The sequence below is a fragment of the Mastigoproctus giganteus genome, chromosome 9, assembly GCF_048544385.1.
Source record: "Mastigoproctus giganteus isolate SK-2022 chromosome 9, ASM4854438v1, whole genome shotgun sequence".
NCBI lineage: Eukaryota > Metazoa > Arthropoda > Arachnida > Uropygi > Thelyphonidae > Mastigoproctus > Mastigoproctus giganteus.
Window position 1 is genome coordinate 126,481,908 of NC_143583.1, and position 27,220 is coordinate 126,509,127.

At 35.3% G+C, this 27,220-nt stretch overlaps 1 protein-coding gene across 7 annotated transcripts in view; it reads left to right on the forward strand.

Annotated features, from left to right (window-relative positions):
* The window catches only part of LOC150080706 (sodium/potassium/calcium exchanger Nckx30C-like), a 199,647-nt gene that overhangs the window by 47,669 nt on the left and 124,758 nt on the right, over positions 1-27,220 (forward strand). For 5 of the 7 annotated variants that reach the window (XM_090381025.1, XM_090381028.1, XM_090381030.1 and 2 more), the window contains exons 1-2: positions 17,810-17,919; positions 23,121-24,102. In XM_090381025.1, coding sequence (XP_090237151.1) covers positions 23,311-24,102 — 792 coding nt within the window. In that variant the 5' untranslated portion in view covers positions 17,810-17,919; positions 23,121-23,310. Of the gene's footprint in view, positions 1-17,809; positions 17,920-23,120; positions 24,103-27,220 lie in introns of those variants that run through there. The other 2 variants (XM_090381027.1, XM_090381026.1) reach the window with 1 other exon arrangement.

Here is a 27,220-nt window from a genome sequence, read left to right on the forward strand (position 1 = left end):
AAATTTATTCAAACTACCCACTTCTACATCACCACATGGAAATTTGTTCCAATTAACTACCTGCTGGCTGAAGGCAAACTTCCGTACATCTGTTCCGCAACCATCCTTCTCAGTTTGAATTTATGCCCTCATCTGTGTAGTCTGAGCAACAGAAAGGATTCCATCAGATTTGATGATAATTATGAACTGTGAGATCTCGTCAGCGTCAGTCGTTGCTGAAGAAAGGAACTCCATCATTGCTGATATAAGTTGTTTCCTGGTTATTTAGATCGTTGATAAAGGTTGAAGGATGCTGTCATATGGCAAGAAATTTATCTGCTCGTCAGTGTTTTTGTCCGTTGAGAATCTAGCTATGTAGTGTAGCCATTAGTCTCAGTGTGGCCATTGTACAGGCGGGGTAAGTTGTGTTTTATAGACCGGTTTACCTTTTCCGATGATCGAATCAAAGAAAAGTGTCAGTTCTCCCACCATTTATATAGGTGAGAGAATCTACCATAGGAATGAAGGCCAACTATTCAAAAAAATCTGTTGTAGCAAGGTACTCCTTTCAAGAATTAAAGTAGAGTTGTTTCTTTCTCATAAGGGCCTCATTCAGATGTCTCTTAATGCAAGCAACTTCTGCCTGTGGAAAATTGTCCAGTGATGGTTAATTATATTGCCTGTTACTTTAATACCTATAATTGTGGTAATGTAAGGAATGTTACCTCCACTCGTTATCGACGAGGTTCCTTTCCAAAATCCACATGTTCTTTGCTGTGGGTTACAGAAAACTTCATAATTGAACTATTCTTCTTCGAGGAGTTTAGAGACTATGTCCCGTTATAAGAAGGTGCCTCGAGGAGTTGAGAGAGAGAGAGATGTTTTTATGCACAACAAAGTTTTACCAGATCAAACAGTTACTTTGAACGACATTTAAAGATGATCAGTTCATTGTCCGACTGTTTTCACTCTCCGAACTTTGTACCCTATAGGTAGGGGGGTGTGTGTGTGTGTGTGTGTGTGTGTGTGTGTGTGTGTGTGTGTGTGTGTGTGTGTGTGTGTGTGTGTGTGTGTGTTTGGTTAGTTCAACTCCGCCATGGTTCTTTGTGATGATATACAAAACTCTGAACAATGTCCAGAAATGAGTGTATTGCTATGTTTGAGTAGTGTGTATATTGAGCAGTAGTTTTATCTTAATAAACTGTATGTTTCTTACCGTGCACTGTGACCTGTTCAAATGAAGTGTGCTAAATTGCATTATGTGGCTGCAGGCAGAATCAAACGAACCACTCACTTTGGAAATTTGGAAATTTCTGTAACTTTCGTTTCCGCATGAGCTAGACAGTCGCTTCAAAATTTCATCTCTAGATGATTAATGAGTTTTCACCTACAGGCAGCAAAAGTAATGACGCACCTTAATCATAACTACTCTGTGTTGCTTAGCTTTTAATCTTGATTAAAAAAATTTTAAATTTTAATATATAGGGATAAACAGTGCTTTATCTTTTAGTCTCTCACCAAGTCAATTCAAAACCCTTTATTTTATTTATTAATAATAAATTACCATAAGGTATATGCAAGAATGCCACAGGCTTTACATACAATAAATAAATATCCTTAAATAAAAATATACATAAAAATAATTAAAAAAAAGAAAATAAGCAGCTTCCGTGTTTTTAAATCCTGTAGGCAACTATCCAGCTGACGTTTGAATTGACAGAAGCTGTCAGCCTCCACTACCTAGGGAGGTAACTTATTTGAACAGTGAAAATATCGCCTTCTTTCGTATTTTACTGTTTCTCTAAGAACCTTATAGACCTCAAACAGGTACCCCTCTAAGTTTCCTGGTTGTTAATCTCTGTAGTCCGCTTATTCAAGGTCTTTCTTCACATGGGTGCTCTTTAGCAGATATTGCCAAGTGGGTTGCCCATCTTTGGATCCTTTCAAGAAGCTCAATACTGTACTTATTTTTAAGTCAGTTCTCCATACTTGGACACGATATTCTAAGTATAGCCTTAAAATTGTCTTATACAGTAGGATTATGGTCCCCTATTTCTACAAACAAAAAATGCCTCACAAATCATGAATACATCGTGGGCCTTCTTTTCTTCCTATCCACACTGCTCGGCGAACTTCATGCCCGACCGTATCGTAATTCCCAAAAGCTTTCATGTTCTACTGCTTTTAATTAAATTCTATTGAGTGTATAAGTCAATTTGCCGCCTTTTTTTCCCTTTCTTATTCCAAAGGTGTTTTTCCCTCTGCTTGGAAATTTGCTCATATCCAGCCCGTTCCTAAGAAGGGTGACAAATCCCTCCCATCCAATTATCATCCCATGGCAATTACTTATATTCCTTCTAAAGTAATGGAGAAATCAATTAACCGCCAACTCTTAAACTACTTAGAAACCTTCCATCTGATCAACGATCGCCAGTATGGATTCCGTCAGTGTCGATCCACTGGCGATATTCTGGCTTATGTTACCCATTTATGGACAAATTCAATGGAAAAGCTCGGTGAAACACAAGCAGTTGCTCTTGACATTTCAAAGGCTTTCGATCGTGTTTGGCATAAAAGGTCTTCTAAAGAAGCTTCCACCTTATGGTCTGCCAACTGTTTTTTTTGTTATTGGTTATCCAGTTTCTCTCTGACCGCTCACTGAGGGTGATGGTATATGGCGCTATTTCATCTAACTTCTCCACTAATGCTGGTGTCCTCCAAGGTTGAATTTTTCCCCCCTACTCTTTTCCCTTTGTATATTAATTCTTCGATTATAAATATGTAAAAATATTCTTCGATTGGATCCATAATTTTGCTGATGATAGCACATTGCATTCCACTTTCCAGTTTGAGAAACTTCGCTCGTTTGAGAAACCTCGATGGTAGATGGCTCTCTGTCTTTTAACTTCTCCACTAATGCTGGTGTCCCCAAGGTTCAGTTCTTTCCCTTACCCTTTTTCTCTTGTATATTAATGACCTTCTTCCACTGACTGGAAATCCTATCCATAGTTTTGCCGATGATAGCACATTGCACTCCACTTTCCAATTTGAGAAACCTTGCCCTGCTCAATCAGCTTCAACTTCTCGAATATCCACTACCAATTCCTTAAATGCCGATCTTCAGGTAATTCTCCAATGGGGCAAAGAAAACTTAGTTGATTTCAATCCTTCTAAAACTCAGTCTTGTCTTATATCTCGCAAAAAGGGTTCTTCTGCTCCTATGCTTATCTTTGGTGACACTCCGATTTCTAGGCAAGATAATATCTCTTTTGGGGATTACCCTGACTTCTAATATCTCTTGGCACAAGCACATTACAAATATTGCTTCCTCTGCATCTAAAAAACCTTGGTTTTCCTCTTTCGTTCTCGGCGTTACTTTTCTTCCAAACCGCTGCTCACTCTGTACAAATCGCAAATCCGCCCTACCATGGAATATTGTTCCCACATCTGGGGTGGTGCATTCAAAACCTCTCTCAGGCTTCTTGATTCTGTTCAGAAGAGGGCAGGTAGGTTAATTAATGACTCCTCTCTATCAGAGTCTCTCCACTCGCTGTCTCATAGACATACTGTTTCTGCTGTATGCCTCTTCTACAGATACTTCAATGGGCACTGTTCTTCTGAATTGGCTTCTATAATTCCCACTCTCTCTTTCAAAACACTCCGAACACGTGCCGCCACCAGCCCACATCCATTTACTGTCCAACTTCAAACTCACAGAACCAACTTTTCATCTTCTTCATTTATTCATTCGACTGCCGTTTTCTGGAACAGCCTTCCTTAATTCGTATTTCCTGAAAATTACAGTCTACAGAAGTTAAAGTCTAATGTCAACAAATATCTTCTTTCGTCTTCTCAATCTCCAACCCAAGCACGGTACTAAGTACTATAGGTTCTAATACCTCTCGTGTTTGGGGTTTTAATAAAAAAAAAAGTAATTTTGGGATTGCTGTTCCTCGTGTGTAAGACGTATTTTGATGCATTTAAAAATAGCTGCCACTTTTTTTACCATCCCCGAAGCCTGTCCAAGTCATCTTGAAGAAGCGCAGCTTTTTGCTGCTCATTAACCACCCTCCTAATCTTGATATAAACTGCAAATTTTGACATCTAGTCATTTATGAAAATCAAGTGATCCAAAAGCTGACCCTTTCGAGACTCCACTTCCAATATTAGACCAATCTGAAGAATAACCATTAATCCCACCCTCCTGCTCTGCAGCCACCCGGTGATTCATCTTAGAATCTCACCAGCGATTCCAACATGTTCCTACTTATAACGTAACCTCTTATGCAGAACTTAGTCAAATATTTGCTAAAATCCAAATATGCAATGTCTAAATGATTCCCACAGCCAGCTCATGAAAAATGCGTCAAAGTGTGTAAATTTAAGTCTTAAGGTAAATTTATATTTCTTAGAATTATACCACTGCTGAGGAAGTTAAAAATACAAGTTTTAATTCAAAAATGTTTGTCTGTAAGTGTCAATGCAACTATCGAAGAAAATCATTTAAGATTTTGTTAAATGAAGTTATTTTCAATGCTGTGGTGTGTACTTTGTGTAAAGACTCACTGCGTGGTATTAAACCAAGGGAAAACAATTACTTCTTTTACACATGTTTTATAAGCGATTACGTGCCAGGAAACTGTTAGTGATGATGACTGATTACCCAACTACAAATATGTCACACCCACCTTTTTTCTAATCTTTACTCTCTAGGTGTGGCCTACTATATTGTGTCCGAAACCTTGGTCGCATATATGTAACTATTCTACTTTGACGCAGAATAAAGTTTTCAGGCATCATGCACACGCGTGAAAGATTTCGTTCAATAGCCCATGTACGTACACAGTGTGGCTCACTGCTGGATTCATGCGTCATTGCGAATAGGTAAGCTCTTGACATAGTCCTCATAAAAGAAAGAAAAAACATTAAAAAATCTTTATGTTATTCAGACAGCGTTTTGTATATGGTGGAAGGGCTGCGTGCTACATAGAATGAAACGAATGTATTTAGAAAAAAAGACCTGAAAAGAAGTTAGCCAAATTTTTCGATATCTGTAATCAGTGACTTGGGAACAAATTCATGAGTGGTGTCGATTGTTTAAGAAAGAGAAGGGCAAATTATAGGGTGCAGAACGAAAAAAAAATGTTAATCGATTTTGCAGAAGCAAAATATTTAATGTCAAATATGCTAAGTACTCCTCCATTGAGAAACGCAGTGGCTTCTGTAATAGTATATCAATGGCCATCGGAAACTGGAAAAATTCTTCATTCGGGACTGTAGTGGCCAATCAAAGGAGAAGGGGGATTTCTCCACATGGGGTTATTGTGCGGGCTAAAAAAATATGAATAACGGGAAAGCAATTTTTCAGCCTGCACAACACGCAAATTTGATCTGTGAGAAGAAACTTATCTACAAATAATGTTTGTAAGGCAATATGGTTTAAGACGCTAATATATCGTAAATAAATTACTTGTTGGCTTTTCTCTTTGGTGTTTGTTTCAATCAATGGATTGAAACATTGAAAATCCACTGTTTTTTTTTTTCAATCAGTGGATTGAAACAAACACCAAAGAAATTCCATAAGTAGAAAACTTCTTGATTACAGAATCATCACTTACATGACAATTCACACTGCACAACCGACGGTAGATCACTTGAAAAATACTAGATGGTGGAGCATCTCCCATATTTATCACCATCAGATATCCATCTGCTTCCTCGCCTTAAGCAACACTTTGCAAAGAAACATTCCTTAAAAATAACGAGGTAATATCAGCAGTGTGATATTTGTGCTACCACAGAGTCAAGTTTTGTATACCTTTTCTACACCACTTTTCAAATAAACATTGAAGCCCTTACTTGGGGAGCTGTCCTCGTGTAATTTATGATTGAATCCATTTATAGAAAAGGGAGGTAAATGCTATTATTTGTGCAATAGCTGTAATAACTGTGCTTCTTGTTTTCACAAGTAAAGGAAATCAAAATCAGACGCGCTCGGCCGAGCCCAATGGAACGCATATAGAATGAAAATGTCCGTGTATACTGGTGTCAAATATCTTTAGTAATCTGAGATTAAAAATTACACAGTATATGCAGTATAGAAATAAATGCTTTTTAATATGGTCAGATAACAACAGTCGATTTGTATGCATGGGATAAACGATTATAAAGCTAATTAGTGTGGTGTGCAGTGATCTGATATTCAAAATCATTAATGCTGGCTTCCCTATAGAGAGAGAGAGAGAGAGAGATAGTTGTCGTGCTTTCGATTTATCATTGTGTTTTTTCTTGTGTTTTTTCTTTTGTTTTTTTTTTTTTTTCCTGCACACCGGTAGCGGCAGCAGTTTCTAGCTTAGTCTCACGGGTATCCTTGCTGGAGAAAGTTTTTATCTCGCTGAAACTGCAACAAAATGTTCAGGAAGTATGAAGCGCGAGAAGTTATTTCGAAGGAAGGCCGTTTTTTTCCTGTTCCCGAAATGTCAAGTATGTCTCTCTTTTTTGATATTTCCTCTGCTGCAGTGCTGAAAGAAAGAAAGATTCTTTGCATTTCACTGTTTCCACAAGGGAATTCGCTTCGCCACTGAGGATGAGGAAGCGTGCCACAGTTTTATCTTAAGAAAACTTACTGGTAAGCTTAACACATTTTTTTGGAATCCTGGATGAACATTTTCTTAGAATCCCAGAGATAAAGGAAATGTTAACTACGTGCATGTTAACCTATGAAAAGCGTTTTCCATCATACACTTTTCATCGTACTTCAGATCAGTTACAAATAACTTTGGAAAGGACTTTCATGTAACCTTATTCGGCACAAAATGATTTCTGAATCTATCTCACAAAAATGTGCATATTAAAATAATCTTTAGCTGAAGTAGATTGATAATGGATCGATGATCGAAACTCAAAATAAATAAGCGTCTCGTGTGTGGTGAGCAATAAAATTTCTCGGCTTACACTGTTGCCTCGCTATTGGCAATCTTCATAAATCTTCTATGCTCTATAGGTATTCATTATCAGGAAATCGAGGGCATGTGCCAAAATTCGTGACCAGTTTTTCATATCGGCGTAAATACTGTAGAGACGATCACTGGAAGCAACGTCTGCTACGTGACTTGAAATCTTACCATATACTCACTTGTATTCCAAAGAATTGAACGACATGGATTAGGTGAGCGATATGAGCTAGCGACCGGAATGCTAATTCGATAAAGTTAATTCATCAGGCTGGCTTATCTTTTAGCACATCAAGAAGCAATTTTCGATTCTCTTTTGTAACCTATGCTCGCACAATGTCACACATACTTGGAGAACATATAAACAAGTGCATCAGTTGCACTTCAAAATGTATTATGAGTATGCTTGACTATATTATTAATGGTAATTAATACACACATGTGTTCTGTTCTCAGAGTAGCAAACTTATTTTTGCCTATGTATCTAAGAGGGCTTATTGAAAAGTAAGATAAAAAATGTTTTGGGAGCTAACAATTCCTTTCCTAATAGAGAAAAGCCACGATTGGAATGGGTAGCGATGGAAAGCTCAAAGTGATGGAGCTCCGAAAATTTTGAACGTATTATTAAATAGAGATTAAATAAGAATTCCTAAACTGAAGGGCAAGTCAACCAATAGGGGTTCCTGGAGCAAATAATCAATGGAAAAATGCATCGCTAATGTTGTTAGATCTAAATTAAACATAGAGCTAACATATTACATTGACAACCACAAACTCTAAAGAAAATGAAAATAGGTTTAAAAATAAATGGACTCAAGAAGGATTAAAGAATTTTTTTTAACATTTTCTGATGCTAGCAAGCAACAGAAGGAGCACGGGTAGAAAATAAAAGCTCAAAGAGGTGGAATCCTGACTCCCAGACTTTACCAAAAAATTATTGTGGTGAAGTAACAATTCAATATATCTAAAGGAAACGGCACTGAACCTGACAAAAACTGCGGATCTTGAAAGCCATTTTACTTTGATCAAAAAGGAGGAAATCTGCTTCGTTAGATGCAAAAAAGCAGAAGCAGGTCCATTCTCTTGTTTTTAATCTCAAGAAGTTGCATCAGCTGAGACAGGTTGCATCACTTGTGAAGAAACGACTACAGACCACGGGATCCAATGCTCTTCTCATAAAGAATGGGCTAATGCTGGAACAGATAATCTTTATTATCATCGCAATTACTGCATTACTAGAAATAAACATTTAAAAGAGATAAATCTGAGTGGCCGGGACTACTGCCCTCTATGCTTTGATAATCAATAAAAAATGTAATCGTTAGAACTTTATCATCAACGTCATTTTATGTTCTAATTTCGTTCAAATTTTCTATTTGAGTTTTTCATGCCGCAACTCTGCAAAATTGCTGTGTACTTCTTTAATGAATATATTTTTAAGAAGTAATATCAGTATTTGCTTAAGTGTCCGGGGGTATCCAGTTCTAGGAAGACTTTGAAGCTCCAACTATTATTAAACATTTATAGGCGAGGACTTCTCCACCCCCATTAAGAGAAAGAGTACAAGTGTGATTGATTAAAATTTAAAAGATGACCTCATATATAGCACTGATAAATATTTAATTGTATAAACATTACTATATTTTAATACACTTTGTTAAATTCAAAAATCGCAACATAAAATCTTAACGAAAATTGGATACATTTTGAGACTTGTTCCACTTTAAGATGTCACGAATTAACTCTATCGTGTGAAAGGCAAATTGACCCAACTCAACAGGATCACAATTCTGTGCAGAGTGCACCATAACAGAAATAGCATCGAAAGAATAAACACGCGCTATGGTTTATTTTGGTGCTCGTTTTCTGCCAATCAATAGAATACGTTCTGTTTGATAGAGCCATGCAGGTTATTTATACGCATTCTAATATTAAAAGCGAAGGTTACATAAGGTGGTTATGGCACAGGTGAAGCTACATCTCAGAAATCTCTCAGATCACACAAAATCTTTTTATGGTCATTCAGTGATTTAGAAGACGAATGCATAGCCAAACTACCGTTATATCAATACTAAGTACTTTGTATACATCTCTTACCCAATAATGTAAAAATTTATATAAAAATTAAGATGGAAAGGAAGTATAGAAGTTATGGGTTACGTTATAAACGGTATTAGAAACTAATGCTCTGTATTGTACATGGCCTAAATTTAAGGATTTCAAGACAGATGGTGTACTGAATTGTTAATATTCGTGTGCATTTTAAAATAATCAGCGAATAAAGCAAAATTAATTTCTATCTTGTCTAGTTGCCCTGAGGGTTAGAAGCAAACATTTGGGAACACCCAAGTTAATATTAAAATTAATATTTGAGAATAGCCACGTTAATATTAAAATTATGAACTTCTGTTCATAATTTTAATATTAACAGCCCTTCATAAAGATTGAAATTTTCCTAACGGGAAAAAACCACAAAACGAAACTGGCTAGTCAGAGGTAAGAGGATAAAGAAATACCATAATCTTAGAGTTTAGTTAAGAGTCAGCTATGGAAAGTGCCGAAAGGATATGCGGTATCTCAGATAGTTGCACCATATTGTATCAAATTATTTATAACCATTTTTGAGTATTTTCGCCAGCTTCTAGTTGGCGAAAATACTCAAAAACACTCACGGAAAATCTCTCTTTTTAAAATATAATTAGTCTCTCTTTCTGTGTTATATTCATAGTTTATATGAAGTAATGTGTAAAGTAAACTATTAGATATTAACAAAAAAAACTGCAAAATAATTTTGTTTTTCGCAACAATCCAACAATATGAAATCGGCCTACCATTGATTATTGTTCCCACATCTGGGGTGGTGCCCCCAGAACCTCTCTCAGGCTTCTAGATTCCATTGAAAGGAGTTAGGATAATTAATGACCTATCTCTAACAAAGTCTCTCCACTCTCTGTTGACTTCTATAATTCCCGCTCTCTCTTCCAGTACAAAAATGTGCTTTAAACAGTTAGCATCCTTTTACTGTCCAACTTCTAACTCGCAGAACCAACTTTTCAACTTCAGTTTTCTGGAACAACCGCCCTTCATACATATTTCCTGAAAATTGCAACCTACAGAAATTCAAGTCTAATATCAACAAATATCTTCTTTCATCTATTAATGGAGGAGAAAAAAATTCTGTAATGCTAGTTTAAAAAAAAATATCTCCGAAGACGAGTAATCACACCCTTTGAGTAGACCGAGATTCAAGACCCTGGCTGCTAAATACAGTTGATATGTCATCCCGCACTTGACCAGCTTGGCAGATTATGGTTCATTCCCTCACATGACCTTCTGAAAAGGCCTCCATTCTGCAGTGGATTGACAATGGCTGCAGATTTATTTTTGCAACTGAAAGCACAAGACCATAGTTGCAGGAAGCGTGTTGAGGAGGCCTTCATCCTGCAGTGGATCAATAATGGCTGAAGATTATATATATTTATCTTTCTTTCTCTGGCTATGTCCTCAAGTTTCTCCTATTCCAGAAGCTTCTGTTGTAAATTTGATAGAGCCTCCTCTTATAATCCATTTCCATTTAAACCACGTAACACGTGTAAATTTTGGATATATCGTTGTGGCAAGTATGCTGAAGTAGTTATACAGGTAATTATATAATTATATCAGGCCTACTCCTTTACAACTTGTATGTGAGGGCAAAGGACTCACAGGATTTTAAATTCATTTAAAATTAGCATCATTATTATGTAATAATTTGTTTTTCATTATCAGTACACTATTGCGTAGGACTCATTTTATATTTATGATTTTAAGAATTTATTAAGCTTTGTATTTTGAATGTTGTGGAGGGTGTTTCGTCGAAGTAGCATATATCAAGTTATCAATGTCTTTAAGAACTCTTTGGTTCACTTTATATCAAGCGATCGATCGAATATTAATTTTTTTCGAAGTACTGAAGGCATTTTTTCTTTCAGAACTACTTCCATATTATGCACGATGTTCTTGTCATATTCAGTAAGCAAATAATGAAACTTGTTCCGAAAATTGCAACAGGTCGTGCATAAGACGTTCCAAATAGTCAATTACACATTGAACAAAAATTTCTACGTTTAAGCACTGAACACTTTAATAAATTCAAATTTATGGAATGGATATTTATTGAAAATATATTCCGCTTTCGTTGTACTTTCTAAAAGAATCCCTAAAAGGATATAAAAACGCACAAAATCTATACTTATAGCTTATTATTTAGTTACTGTTCTCTGCTTAAAAATTCCTTCATTTTATTAGAGCTAAAAGAGAGGAATGATTACTGCTGGAAAAACAAATCTTTTTACTAGCAGATGTAGATTTTTTTCTCGAAGTATGAATTTAAAGAGAGCGTTCCTCGGAAATTAAAAAAATATGCTTTTTTTGGCATTAGAAATATTTAAAAAATTCTCTTCCAAATAAATGTTCAATGGTCAGATGAACGAATCTGGATGTGAAAACAAACAATGTTTTAATTATGTAAATTTACCACAAATTTATCAAAAACAGCCTGAGCGGAAAAAGAGCTTTCTCTGAGACAGAAATTACATCTGTCACCATAGAATCTGTATGGCATGAGTTAGAGCGGAAGTAATCTACAGACCGCTGCATTGTGAAGAGTATGACGAGAATCTCAACATACAGATGGATTTGGCAGGCAACTGTAAATGCCATTATTGATGACTTCAATCTTTCCCTAATTGATTGTAATAAGTTGGAGAGAAACTCACCAAGGGGAACAAGATTTTTGAATAAACTAGGAGGTTTTTTGTACCAGTGTCCGGGAAAATACTAGGGGTGAGAATGTTCTTGACTTCATCACTTCTCACGAATCAGGGGATATCACTGGGCTTGAAATACAGGAATGGGGGCAGTGATCATGCAGTCACTAATTGCAAGAGGAAGAAAGATTTTGCAGTAGGTAAAGTCACCGGTTTTAATTTCATAAAAGGAGACTATAGGAGTTTATGACTCATGGTGTCTGTTAATTGGAAAGCTTGAGGGAGGAAGAATATATTACCATTAAGAAAATAGAGCACGTGGAAGATTCTGAGATGGATGAATATGAATATGGCTGTCTAATGGAGCATAAGAAGGTAACCTGGGAAAGTTACAGAGCAAGGAAAAGTACTGAAAGCCTACAAAAGCTGCAAATATCAACTATAATAATATCACAGATAAGGTTGTGGAGGCCAAGGCTAAGTACGAGAAAGGACTGCTTAAAAGAGCAAAGAATGGGAAGAAGGAACTTTTCATGTATGTGAACAAAAAGAAGAAAACGAATCAGATCAGATCCTTGTGTACCGAGTGCAGAAAAGTCTTAGATAACCCTGCTGATGAACTGAATAGATACTTCGCATCGGTCTTTACTGACAAAAGATCTTCATGCTGAAGACAGGCTGAGCGAGTAAAGATAAGATATATGAGATTAGTGATTTCGAAATTACAGATGACTGTTTATTAAAAAAAATTCGAGCCTAAAGGTAAGTAAGACTCCTGAAATTGATGGCATATATCAGTAATTTTGAAGGAAGCAGCTAGAGTGTATTCAACCATTGTTGTTAATTATGAGAGCATTATTGGACTCGAAAGAAATGCCATTGGATTTGATAAATGCCAACGTATCGCCAATGCATAAAGTCTATTCTAAGAGTGAAGTGAAGTTTTTGATTTCAGTGGTGGAAAATCTTACAGGCAATCATTAAGAGTGTAATCCTAGGACATTTAGACAGAAATGGAATTCTGAACGACATGCGTTTTTTTAAGGAAAATCACATTTAACCAAATTGGTACGCTACGTTGACAAAATTTCTCATGAGCTAGATGTAGGGAAAATTTTCGATATAGTTTATTTTCATATCTTTAAGTGTTCCCCCGCTCTCACGACTGCAAGATATTGAGATGATATTTTTGATTCTTATAATCTGCATTTTGCGGGAATAAGCGGTCTAGACTACCTTTTATTATCCGATAATATATATCCTCGCAGAACTCTCCTAGTGAATGACTAGAAAGTATTGATGATATTGAAACAATATCTTCAGATAATAGACTTTAAAGAATAACCAACAATAGCCAACCAATAATCACCAGACTTCGGTCAATAGAATAAGACAGAAATGCCCTCGGCAGGAGGATTCGAATCGCAGCCCTCTTCCCAAAACTTTTTGTGGACTTGTATTAGCATTTTTCAAGAATGGTTCTCGATACTCCAGCACTAATCAATAGTTTCATTTACACTTTATAGTTTCATTAACACTCTTATATTGCTACCTACGGAGATTACGCATGTAGGGTAACTTATTAGAGTATTTATTGCAACCCAAGGAGATTAAACGTCTTATTAAAATATCTTTTATAGTTTTTATAGTTTCATTAGTTTGTCAGCAGCCAAAAACGCCGCGTAGATTGTTATCTACGCGCCATTTTTGGCTGCTGAAAAACTGATATACGTTATGCAAATGAGTGCGTCAGCGATGATGAATGAGTTCCGACTTGCGATCGAAATTTTTCCAATCTTTGTGCATCATTAGTTTTAGTGTTATAATGGCTAAATGATGCAAGAAAGTGGCCATTTTCACATCTGCCAAAATCTCTATCATTACATTTTCCCAATCACCAGAAAAGGAGCTATTCAATTCTTCTTTGAACTTTATCAAAATATTCGCCTCTGCCACAGTGGAAGCCAATTTATTCCAATGATCTAAAACATTAAGAAATTCAGCCTTCCAAAAAATTTGGCTCTTCTTTTAAGTATATGTACATCTCTATCAGATCCTTCCCTAATTTGCACTCTTCACCTTCTAAACCACTTTTCACATGGCCATCAATTAGCACCCCCTTACCAATCTATTATCTTCCTTTGAACCCTTTTACTGACCACGTTAAAAGAATGAACCACTAATTTTTTTGTCTTAGTCTAATAAAACTTTCTATTTTATGTTCGTTCGTTGTTTATTTGTTCGTTCCTTAACTTTTGAGCACAAGTGTAATTACTATTATTTAATTAGCTAGCTGGAATTGCTGGCATTGCATAATAACGTTAACTATTGAAAATAGTTAACGTTATTATTATTTTGTACGTGAGCGATGTTTTTCAGCTTTTGTGGGATTTTCAAAACCTTATAGAAGAGACAATAATCGCTAACTGCGGCGGTGCTTTTATTTTATCATTTTCTCTCAAAATTGCTTCTCCGATATCCTGTTGACCGCCCTCAGTAAGTATCATCTTAGTGGACTGACCTTTTATCGGTAGCCTTCAACTGTTCCACACCTTAATCCTAAAATTTTTGGTCTCACGCTAACCAATCATATTGCTTAATCTCTTCGAACACAACTAGTCTCCTACGACATCAAGAAAAATTAATTGTGTTTATCCTTCTGCAGCAAAGGTTTCGCAACCTAATAACCCGTTTAACTGGCAACATCCAATAGGAAAGCAACTATAGACAGCCATTACTTGTTATAGACAGATAATAAATTGTTGCGAAACCTGTATAAGGATAATTATAGAGATTTCATAGAGAAATATAGCATTATTTCAACGTTTTAATACTGTTGTAATATTTATAAGGTGAACGCATTGCCATGGGCTAAATACATTTATTAATCTACTTATATAAAACCTCCACAAACCCTAAAGCCTATGCTCCAGATGATCCAGAATCATAATACCGATGATTATATAAACGATGCAGAAGTAATTCTTTAAACAAAATATATGTCTAGTGAAATCAATGTGGTGCTCATTTACTATTTATATAAATCGGAACAAGGAATAACTACTAGTTTATGCAAAATAACGTGCAAAGAGAAATATGAATGATTCCTGGAACGAATATGCTGTATTCTGAAAGGGATTCTGAACGTTTAAGAGCTTTGGATTTTGAAATAAAAAAATGAATAATAAATAAGAATAAGCAGACGAATAAATAAGAATAAGCAGACGAATAAATAAGAATAAGCAGACGGATAAATAAGAATAAGCAGACGAGTACTTAGTAAAATTATTATTCATGCTCGGTCTATATTTGCAAATTCCTATTTTTATAAGTTTTATTATTTTTACCATCGATAACTCCGCAGCCATTTTTTTGTTTAAATTCAATCTGCCATATTTCCGTATCCGTTTAGAATCGAACACATGTTTATATGAAAATTTTTCATTGTTTTCAAGTCCGGAATTGATCCTGGAAGTACAGCCTACATGTTATGGAACACTCTATATTATGATTGATAATATCATACACTAAAGAGGTACTTGTATATTCTTGTATATAATCACGATGTAAAGGTTACCATCGCACATGAAATGGTGCTTGTTCCAACTATCCCCCCCCCCACCTTGTAATGGAATAAACCAACATGGTGGTCGAATAAGATTATAAATTATATCATATTTCACAAGGAACTGGGGGATTTGTATTGAAGAAAGTGAATTGTTTTCCGGGTTCATAAAATTTTGTATTGAACATGCTTATCAAATGAAAAATATCGGAAAATTCTGCTCCATATCTTATATCTGGCCAGCAGCCAAAAAATCACCACACTGAGAAATAGGTCTCTGTAGCGGATCACTAAACACGCTCAGCTTTATCTGTTCTCTCACACACCTCACGTTAAATGACTGATATTCCTTCTTTGTGTCACCATTGTGTGTCGAATGTCTATAATCCAGTGGCCGTAACTTCATATTCGATACGTTCCTTATTGTGTGTAGTCTGACTGAATTCTGAAATTATTCTCCCACATAATTTTAATTGCTCTTTGTATATTTGAAATTAATTTACTCTGAAAATTCAGCTTTGGAGAAATATCTGGAGATGAGCCAAATAAAATCGCGCAATTGAGTTTAAAGAAACAAATGATCAAAAAAACTGCTTGTTTTTAGCGATTAAAAGATTGTTGAAATTTAAGCAAGGGTGGGATTGTCTGATCGTAATTCTTCTGCTTAATACAGTTACCATGGAGTTTCATGAAAGACAACTCTGAATGGAATTCGAATATTTCATGTATTGCTTCTTCACGTCAGATTAAGCTCGTGTGATAAGAAGAAAAATGTTAAATCATTTTGTATCTCTGGAAGACTTTAGTTCCGACGACCTTCACATATGTAAAGTACAACCCAGATTCAGTTACTCAAGATATCCTTGCAGATCTGGCCCCTATGCTGTCACCTGAATATTCGAACTGCCAAATACAGAGATGAAGTCCTTCGTGAAATAGCAGCTTCACCTAAAGGATACTGTTGAAAATCAAACTTTTTTACAATTAAGAATGTATTGGGTATCACATATTGAAAATAAGTCAGTTAATGTACGCAGGCGCTTTCGATTTTCTTTTCTTCATTTTTTGTGATTAATAGAAGTGAAAAGTAAATAAGGTTTTACGTTCTCTAAAATTAGCCTTTCAGTTTAATTTCAACTGTATAATATTTATTAGAATCTTCTACTAAACTCAAGAAACCTTTAAAAGAGCGTTGTGTGCATAAGAAAGAGTGTAAGAGATCACAGTATTTAAATACTGATGCTTTTCTCCATATCTGTATTGGCAAACAGCGCAAACTGATTTTAATTATGCACAAAATTCCCTCTTACTGAATTTCTGGAAGAATCCGGATTATTTTAAAAGAGGTTGGAAAATGTACGTCCGATAAGAGAAAACGAGGGCAGATAACAACGTCAGACATTGCACGTCACACAATGACATAGCACCAGAGCTTTAGGCAACATGTCAACGACTCTGGTAGAGAAAGTGTGATAAAATTGAAGAAGCAACCTTAAATAGCAACATTCGTTTAAAAATAAATCATATCTCACTCAGTCACAAAGAAATTTCTTTGTTGAGACTTTGTTCCATATATTTTCTGTAAAAACAGTTTCCTTTCAACTACCCCTTTAAAAAAAAAAGAAAGTCTTAAACCACACCAATCTGTGTTTATTAATTTAAAGCAGATCTAGTTACAATAAATCCTCTTTGTGCTCAAGAATAATTCCAGGATCTGTATTAACTGAAACATTTAAAAATAAAAAAATGAGGCTTTAAAAGAATCTAAACTAGTTTGCAATAGTATCAAGATTAACGTAATGTTCATTCACTATAAACATCTGAGGGTCTTTAAATTTTACTCCATGAATTCTCGCTATTTATAATACGACGAATTTTGTGTTACTGTGACCTTGGAAAATCATCGGGATTATTGTAAATGTGGAATCTCCATCGCAATATATTATGACACACTGTGGACTACTGCACTGCCATCAAATAAATACATCTTAATAAGTCGGTATAAGGAAGATGAAATAGTCGAAATGCACTGTTATAACCTTTTACCATCCTTAGCACGCCGCTCGACCTCTGAAGGTGACTCTTAAAGGTCAAATGGAAGCTGTTTCCTGATTCGTTTGTCTCTTGTTACTCAAGTAAATAATCTGAGTTAATTATCCCGCTAATTCCCTACTTTACCTGTAATTCCACGTTGACCACACACACATGCACACACATATACGCGCGCACCCACACACGCACGCACACACACACACTTTCGTGCGCGCGCACATGCACACATCGAAACTGAGACTGCAGAGGCAATGATGGCGAAAATCTATGGACAGTGAAATAAATATGAACAAGCGACACAGAGCCTTTTTTTCCTCGTGTCTAACTCTAATTTTTAATTGAAATTATCCCTTTATCTTGTGATATTTGTAAATTCTCTTTCTTCTCAACCGCACACTCGTAGTACGGGAACCGTCCCTTTACGACTAGCGTCGTGTTGCGATTGGCTGTATTGATTAGGCTCTCTGCCTGAGCGCTTTACACCTCCACTGCTCCATTCTAGCCGGCCGACAGGGGTCACCTACAACCTAAATGTCCTGGAAAACAACGAACTGCCTACAGCAGTAGAAACTCGGTGTTATATATTGATATCTGCTCTGGTTTTTAAGCCACGTCAGTAACAGTAAGTAACGTTTTATATGACACAGTAGTTTTAAAAAAACTTTTTGTGTACTGGGCTTTAGCTTAGTTTGAGCCATGTTGCAACAGTTCTCCGATTAATACTCACCATTACCTTTCCTTCTCTCCTTCATCCTTTAATAGTATTTATTGTGATCGCTGACTTTTTTCCACAAGTTCTTTTTATAAAAAATTATGCTTATTATTCGAATATTTCTCTATCATAACATTAAAATATAAAATGGATTTCTTCGTATGTCCTTGTAACAAGGTATTGATTTTAAGCTCTGATATTAAAATACTTCATACGTGGAACATAACTCAGAATCTTTCGCCCACGATCTCTTTCCCTCTCTTTAAGAAAGTAGATGGTTGTAAAGTTCACATTTAACTTCATAATACAAGGCCTTGTTTATACAATTTCTACGTTTTTGTTACCTTCTGTGGAGAATCGTTTTTGAAGACCGGTTTTGTGAAGAGTGAACATCTCCTTACACTCCAAATATAAATCTTTACCATTTCAACTTAGTGTACAAAGTAGAGCAGAAAAACCGTTATGCGGTTGTGACATAGAAACGGATTCCATATCACCTCGTACCTTATCTAATTCTATAAATAGGAATAACTATATGATGTATCTGGTTTGATGAATGCAGACGCATACGTATCAGACGTGCATATGAATACGCATGCATATCGATGCATATTCTGTCTGATAGTAATCTCCTTTCCCCATTACTAATTTCATTAAGTTTGGAGGAGACGGACCGCTTCCTTTAAGCATAATTATATTTCTTTTCTTTCTCACCCGCTACCTTTCTCAGCTTGGCAGTCACACTAATATACTTGAACATTACATGGCATGTTTTATAGTTCAGGAAGCACAACTTCCTGAACAATGAGCACCTGTATACATTAAAAAATAGTTTACACTGAATTATAAAAAACGTCTGTGGCTGAGACAAGTAACTTGCATATTGTGAGCATCGGTACTCTGCAGAAAACTATTGATCTAATTACTTCGCTAATAATGAATAATTATCGCAGGTTTACTATCTAATATACAGTATTTCTATCTGAGATGAGATTGATGTAGTCCAATGAGAAGAGCACTGTCTTAATGCAGATATAAAGATAATGGATGAACATCGCAACTTCGATCATCGAAGTTATGGAAGTTTTGTAACGAGCTACGTTTGACTTCACTATAATATATTAGATGTATGGAACATATGTGCAAAAGGATAAATGGAAACGCTAATTTTTCAAGCCATCAAAATGAAAATAATATTACAATAATTTGCAATTTTTTGCTGAATCAATTACAAATCGTGGAATCATTCGGAACAGGAGGGGAAAGTCAAAAATCCTTCATGATTCTCTTATCTACACATATAAGTAATCAGGGGGCTGCATATTTCTAGTAATTTATATATTTAAGCCTAGCTTTAAGTTAGGACTGACCAATCTTTTAGATTAACCCCTTATGTATATTATTTTAATAGAACATTATAAAACAGTTAGAGGCTGGATTATCAGCATTAACATTGATTCACAACCGCTTAAACTTACGGTTTACATATATATATTTCAGTATGAATGGGACGTACTTTTTTTATCTTTTATCAGAAACATTAAGGTGAGGCATTTTTGTATGATTTCATAGTCGGACTGGCTAAAGTCGTCAGTAACATTAAAAAGGTTAAAGTAGCGCATTTTGTGGTTGTAACACTTGATGAGTGTTACATATAATAATTTCTAAATTTAAGATTAAATTTAAATTTTTATTAATTGTATTTTTGTGAGAATTTCATTTAATTTATATATTTTTGCACATCACATCTTGTTTATATTAACCATCTTTGCTTACTACACGCTTACTCAGACTAGCTATAAGTTATCTTTGGAACTTCTGAAATTCCTTTCGGTAACCCTGGAATTTCAGAAGTTCAAAATGTCTTCACGTGTTTTGTTAGTTGCTATAAATTTCATTTTATTTAATTTGATCTTGTATTTTAGATTTTTTAATATATTGGGCTTCCGGAAAAAAAGGACTCTTAAATTAGTTGAAAGCACTTGATTCAATACTAATATTTATAAATAATGTCATTTATTTGAGAATATTATTATTTTGGTGACGTCTAAAAAAGGACGATCGTCAATTTTGGTTTCTTCACACCAAGAAATCATAATCATAAATTACTTAAAATGAGTGAGTACGAGAATTTTGATAGCAGCTAGAGAAAATAGCCAGAATAAATAAGTAAATGAAATTAGATCTTCTATTTATAGTACAGGATGGGAATATATGGTCAGAGGAGTTTACAAGATATGAGGATGCAAAAACAGTACCGTATTTAGCGGTCCCGTGAACTTCAGCTAAATAAAATCCGTATAATACTGTACTCCAGAATTGACCACTCACCGACGTCAGGCTGTTCTTTAATTATACCATATAATTCAGCAATGATATATTTTTCAGATAGATTAACTAGAGAAGAAAACAGAATATAACAGAGAAATGTATTACTCAATTTAAGTCCATTCACACATCAGTTATCTTTTGACGCATCGATTACGTTGGTCTTGGTGTACCATTACTATAGTTATTTTACTGTACATTATGTATTTAATAGGAAATTATACTCACTAGTCTATTTCAATGTTGTAAATTCTGATAAATCCAGGAATTCCCCATAAGTTATGGAGAAACGCCATCTTCTAAACTTGAGAAGAAAAATATATTAGCGATTGAAACAGTCCAGTTTAATAAGGGATTCCGACTTCCCCAAACGAGTGACAAGTAATAAATCTACAAAGGACCACATATCCATCCCCAGAGGTTATGTGAATTATCCTGTCACATCAGGGATTAAAGATTCTAAAACATTCATTTTCTATTTTATTTTACTATTATAAAAATACAATTCAGAGGATCTGAGCCAATAACGGATCGATAATCATCTCTAAATTTAAATTAATATAATCCTACAGCAGACTTATTACAAACGCAATTTAACATATTCCCTTCATCACTACTTTCATTCGCCATCAGAAGTGATTCTTGAAAGATATTAAATTTACAAACAGTGACCATCGTGTTGCGGAAGAATTTTATAAACAATATTTACTTCTTTTATAATAAATAGTAGAAAAACCAGTATCATTTATTATCCACTTATATAACTGTCTTCTTTTTGCTGAGTGATAAATTTTTCAGTGAGTCTGAGTTTCTAATACTCGTATGTCATACCGACAAAGTAATTTTTGATTCAACGATCATGTGGAATATTTTTTTCCAGAAATGTCATCAGATTTTAAAATTATTCGATGAACTCAAGCATGTATTTTTCCTGCGTTAATTGATTTTATTACCTATTACCTTCATATTTGTGTCTAACAAGTGTGTTTCTTTTCGTATAATTTTACTTGTCTTCATTTAATGCTAGTAGTTAATAATTTGGATAAAAGAGACATTGATTGAGAAGTGAACCGGTGCTAAGTTTGACTTCTCTGCATTGCTCCAAACATTGCTGTGTAGCTACATTTACAGGCCATTAGATAAGACGATATACCAGTACATTATTCACATACATGAGCAAGAAAATGCAGGAATATGTTATCCATTTAACGATTTCATAAGATTATTTGATAATAAGGGATAAACTAGCCTGAACTGGATAGCGTCTTAGAGAAAAATGAAAAAAGTAAGGAAATATTTGCCCCGAGATTCGAATAAAATTAATTAAAACAAAAATTAGGATTATCTAGAATATTTAAAAGCTAATAAACACAATTATGCGAATAAGAAAAATAATAATGAATAATAAATTAACATAATTCGGAAAATAAAATAAATAAACTTCGCAACAAGAAGAGGTAGTCATCACTTTCAGGATGCCTACCAGCTAAATTTTAATTCTAAAACTTACTAAATTTAACTCTAAAAAAATTACATAAGCATTTTAGACAGCTTAAAGCAGTCTAAGGTCAACTGATAAAACAACGCTTTAAGACTGAAATTTTTAGTATTATCGTATATTTAAATAATGGGGAAATTATTTTGGAACTTCGAAAGGACAGGATGGGGAAAGTAATTTACAAATGGAAAACACAAGGAGAGTAATGCGTGTGTTTGCCTTCGCCCAAGGGGGGCGGAACATTTTTGCCCACTGGAAAAGGAAAATGAAGATTAGATTATAAAATATTAAGTGCAGTAGAAATAGCGGAGAGAAATTATTATAGCCTCCTTCTTACAGCAGAGCAGCTTACTTGGTTATATTTTATGAGTTTACTTGAAATATTAATAGCAGGATGATTTATAAAGTCCCAAATAATGAGCGAAATTACTCGTATATATCACAAAACGGTCACTCGGACCTTTTTAAGAGGAATTTTAAATAATACTTTTTTTTTTCTTTTCGTTCGAGCGTCATAGAATACGTGTTTCTTTTCGCATCAGAAAATAAGAAGAATTAAACAAATATAATTTATAGGAATATAAAATAAATTGAATTTATACAAGCAAATTACATGCGTAAAATTGTAAATACTTTAAATCACGGGCAATACAGTGTAAACAAACATTTAACAAATAAAAGTTTCTTGTATTTTGCATAATCCTGGAAAATTTTTCACAAAATTTTGTAGAAATAATACTGTGAAAAATGGAAGCTCTTTCCGCACAAAGGAAATCCCCGACATATAAACTCGATGACTCAGCTATCACCGGGACTTCCAGTATTTTGATTATGTCATAGTTGGCAGCATTTCAATATTTAACTCTACAACTTCTCTTTTAATCAATCGTGCAATACACAACGACTCTATATAGTCACGTGAATATTAGTTGGTTTGTTTTCTGTATTTGGTGTTTATTCAAACTCGGTGTAGAAATAATCTGGGTTTAATTAATGTTTTCGTTGAATATGAGAAATCTAAGGTTGACAATAGAAAATACCTAGGTACTCCAGAGTTAGAATGAGATCATGAGTTCAATTATCTAGCATTTAATTATATCTAAATTCACTACAATAACTAAATAGATAGAAAAACAATTGAAATGCTGAAAAATTGAGTTATATTTTCCAGAATTTAAAATCTTATGCATTAATACCATGATGTTTTAACTGGTAATCAAAAATAATATTAACAGTGAACTGCAGAAACAATTTATAGGCTAATGAGATTTTATTTTCTTTACAGGATGAGGGGTGGAGTTGAAAATTCTACAGATATCCGAAGACCACAACACGTGGCGCAGTATACGTGGAGGGCGGCAGGGAGATTAGAAGTCAATACGATGAGGAGGTAGTGGCTCGCTGTGGAATTCGCAGCCGTATTCAAGCCCAACGCTTACATCTATCGCAACCAACATCGATCATAAACCAACAAAATGCCGTCAAAAATACCTAGACGACGTTGGCGTAATCCAATCCTCGTGTTTCTTTCGGGAATGTTCGTGATAGGATTGTTTTCTACACTTCGCAACCCCCTAGTCAGTAGCACGCTAGATCCTGGTGCAGTGCCCTTTACCCCATCATGCAGTGGATTGTCCACACACCGGCATCTCCTGAGTGAGCCTTCCGATAACAAAACCCACCAAGCCCAATTCCCAACAGACCTGTTTGCGAGGGAACAAAGGCAACAAGGTGCAGTCGTCCTGCACGTGATAGGAATGGTCTACATGTTCGTAGCACTGGCCATTGTCTGTGACGAGTTTTTTGTGCCCTCGTTGGACGTCATAACAGAAAAGCTTGGGATTTCGGAAGACGTAGCTGGAGCCACGTTTATGGCTGCAGGAGGGAGCGCACCGGAACTGTTTACAAGCATTATTGGGGTGTTTATTAGTTACGATGACGTTGGTATAGGAACTATTGTCGGATCGGCAGTGTTCAATATCCTGTTCGTTATTTCGATGTGTGCTATCTTCAGCAAGTCTGTGTTGGAACTGACTTGGTGGCCCCTTTTCCGTGATGTCACATTCTACTCTATAATCCTCATCATTTTGATGGTCTTCTTCAGTGATAGCACCATCATGTGGTACGAGGCATTGGTACTCTTGTCGTGTTACGTGTGTTACGTCACATTCATGAAGTTCAACGAGACCATAGAGAGGTTTGTAAAGAAGCTTTTGCATCGCAATAAAGTTACAAGAGTCGGAAGCACAGACCAGCTAATGCCTCATGTAAGTATAATCTTTTCCAGTTTCTTGCTTCGTTTCTGACACCAGGTGTCACTTCGAATAGTCCTATCTTCACCATGACTCTTAATAAATCTACCATGATGATATTCATCAATGCGCGTGAAAGTAGTAGTCACTTGAAGTAAGAGTACACGTGAAAAAAAAGATACAAATTGAGATACTTTCGCCTTCGAGGTGGATACGTTGCCCTAAAAATCATCTGAGGTTTCTCCCCATCACAGATCGTCCCGATTTTCCATAAAGGCTTCATTTCCAATTGAGGAATGTAAATAGTTTATCTCAGTCGATGCAGAGTTTTTATTTCTCCTAACAGATATGCAAACTAACTGAAAGTACGTGCAATTTATAAACATAATATCGACACCTCAACTCTGCTTAATATAAAATAAGTTCTATGATTTTTAACCTAGCTATATAACGAATAATATTAATTCATGCTAAAAGCACAGAAAAATAAGCGATTGTATTAATAAATCGTTTTTGAAGGGTGTGAAATAATGAAAATGTTACGTTAAGTTCTAACGTGCTGTCAATATTATGTTTCTCTTTGAGCTCCTTTACGCAAATTACTTCGTGCTTTACCCCAATGACTTGCCAAGAATTTTCATTAAATATTTATGTCATACGTCCATTACCGAACTTTCTTTCGTGTTACATTCAGGAAACTGTGTAGCTAATTTGCCCAAGGGGAAAGAGCAGTAAAATACCATGCCCTTAGAAGACAGAGTAGGAAAATGTGGTTTTGCTATTGACGTAGATTGCGTTTTCAGGAACAAAACGACCTCGTGGCACAGTTTGAGTACGGTACAGAGATTGAAATATGAAGTGTCTACAATTTGTGTTCACTAACGGAATATCTTATGCAAAAATTGATTCATTTTAGGAAATAAAAATGGAGAAATAATTGTGATATCAAAACGAAGCCAAAATTCCGTTTTATGGATACATTTTATTTTCTTTCAATTGTAATTGAATACCTTAATAATCCTTCACTTTATGTTTATGTATAGCCTGTCAGCTATAAAAAACATAGATATATATAGAATTACTTTTAGGCTATCCATAAATTACCAGCTCAAACGATGAAAACAAAATATTTAAGAATATTTGAGTTGTAAACATCATCTATGCAGAGATATATGGTTGTTACGTTTTATAATCGACCTTTGCACCAAAGATCCTTGAAGGGTTTTCCTAAACACAGCAAGGATCAATCGATTTTTAGAGTAACTGGATTATAGTACAAGTCTTCGCATTTTGGACAGTAAATAAAAGTGCATTTTTCATGACAGTTTCTACTGCTAGATGGGGTACAATACGTTGCCAGAATTTATCAGTATCTTTCAATTTTCACTTGATTATATGATTATAATAAAACTGTTACATTCCATAGTTGCATTGCTTTTAAACATACATGGTCATCAAGAATGTCCTCACACTATTTGTCTTTGTAACTCAAAGTTTACAACTGGCGTTTGGCGACTGATAGAACTGGCTTATCAACCATCGCAAAGGTTGCATAGTGGATGATGCAGTATTTCTCAATTAAAATCATGCAAATTTTTTCGCTAAACGGCAACGTTGGTTCCTCCAACAAGAACTGGACGACAACTCTCTATGAATCTGATTCCAACCTTTACTCTTCCATTGACGTAGAATTTCGTACATTTTACTGTTGCAATCTACTCAAAGAAGTGCTGAAGCTCTGAAGAAATAAGCCCAGCACTTCAAGTAATTGGTTCGGCTAGCAACTCTTCTGTAATAACAGAAATTCTGGTTGCTTAATGATTTCCGTATATTAGCATTAATATAGTTCGGTTTTTATTTTAATAAGGCATATGGAAGTCATATTATTATGGGGTTATTTGAAAATTTTCGCAAGTGTCGTTTCTTTTAAGTATCCTCATAGTTATGCTTCCTTTTAGATTCATCTCCTTAGACGATTATATTACTCTGTGTCAGTTAAATCAACTGTGTTTTCCCTATTAATTTCCTACGCTGTATACTAAAGAAATACTTCCTATTTGCAGAATGGGCTCAAACTAAATCCAAAAAAAAATGAAAAGCTGTGAGAAAGCATCCGCTGTCCATTCAGCATCCCCGTCAACGCACCTCAATACGGATTGTCAAATACTATCGAGAAAGACATTTAGCAATCCTCTTGATCAAAGATTAGATCTGACCCATACGCATCTTCACAAGACAGCTGTGCTTCGTTGAACGAATAAACAGCGTCTAAATGATGTGACAGGTCAAGAAACTGTCGCCAGATACTTCAGAACCGTTATTTATTTGCCAGTATTGCGTGCTATTAAAGTACTATGAACGTCAGCAGCCCATACTACCACTAAATGTGTCTTCACAAAGCAGAATTGGCTGTTTCAGCAAGCTTAGACTGCTGCAAACTATTTGGACAACAGACATGGCCATCATTATAATACGAAAGTTTCTTGGACTCCATGTTGACCGTATGTTTCAGACTTTGGCAACACTTGTTTTTGACATAATTTCATCACCAGCATTCTAGGAAACCTGTTCATAAAGGGCCACTACAGCTAACCTCAGAAGTGCCCAATGGTCCAATCACTACCATGTGACTAGACATTTTTCGACTGTTTCCTGCAACAATATTTACTGTCCCATATCCGAGTTTCCCTAGCGGTTTGCACAGTAGGTAGAATTGCTGTCCCTTTCGGGTGGAAAAGACCTCAGTTTGAATCTCGTCAATGACGGGATTCGAAGAATTTATGTGTATTTTTAACAAAATAAACAAGTACAAGCATAGAACGTTGACCAAATGTCAGCACTTCACGCTTGCAAATGCTGACCTTTTGGCTATAAATGTCTATTGAAACTCGGCTTAATGGGAAATGTTTATTCTGTAAATATTTACCCCATTGTCCTACGAGTTTTTTATTAACAATTCTCTATTCGATTCGGATCGACAAGATCACAATCGAATAGACACTTGTTCTATAGAGAAAATCAACTTTTTACAGTAATTCAACAACTCGCTGACTAAAAGAAAACTTCCTACAACCTAGTCTGAACCTCTTCTCCTGTAATTGAATTTATAGCTCATAGTTTTGGAATTTTTTAT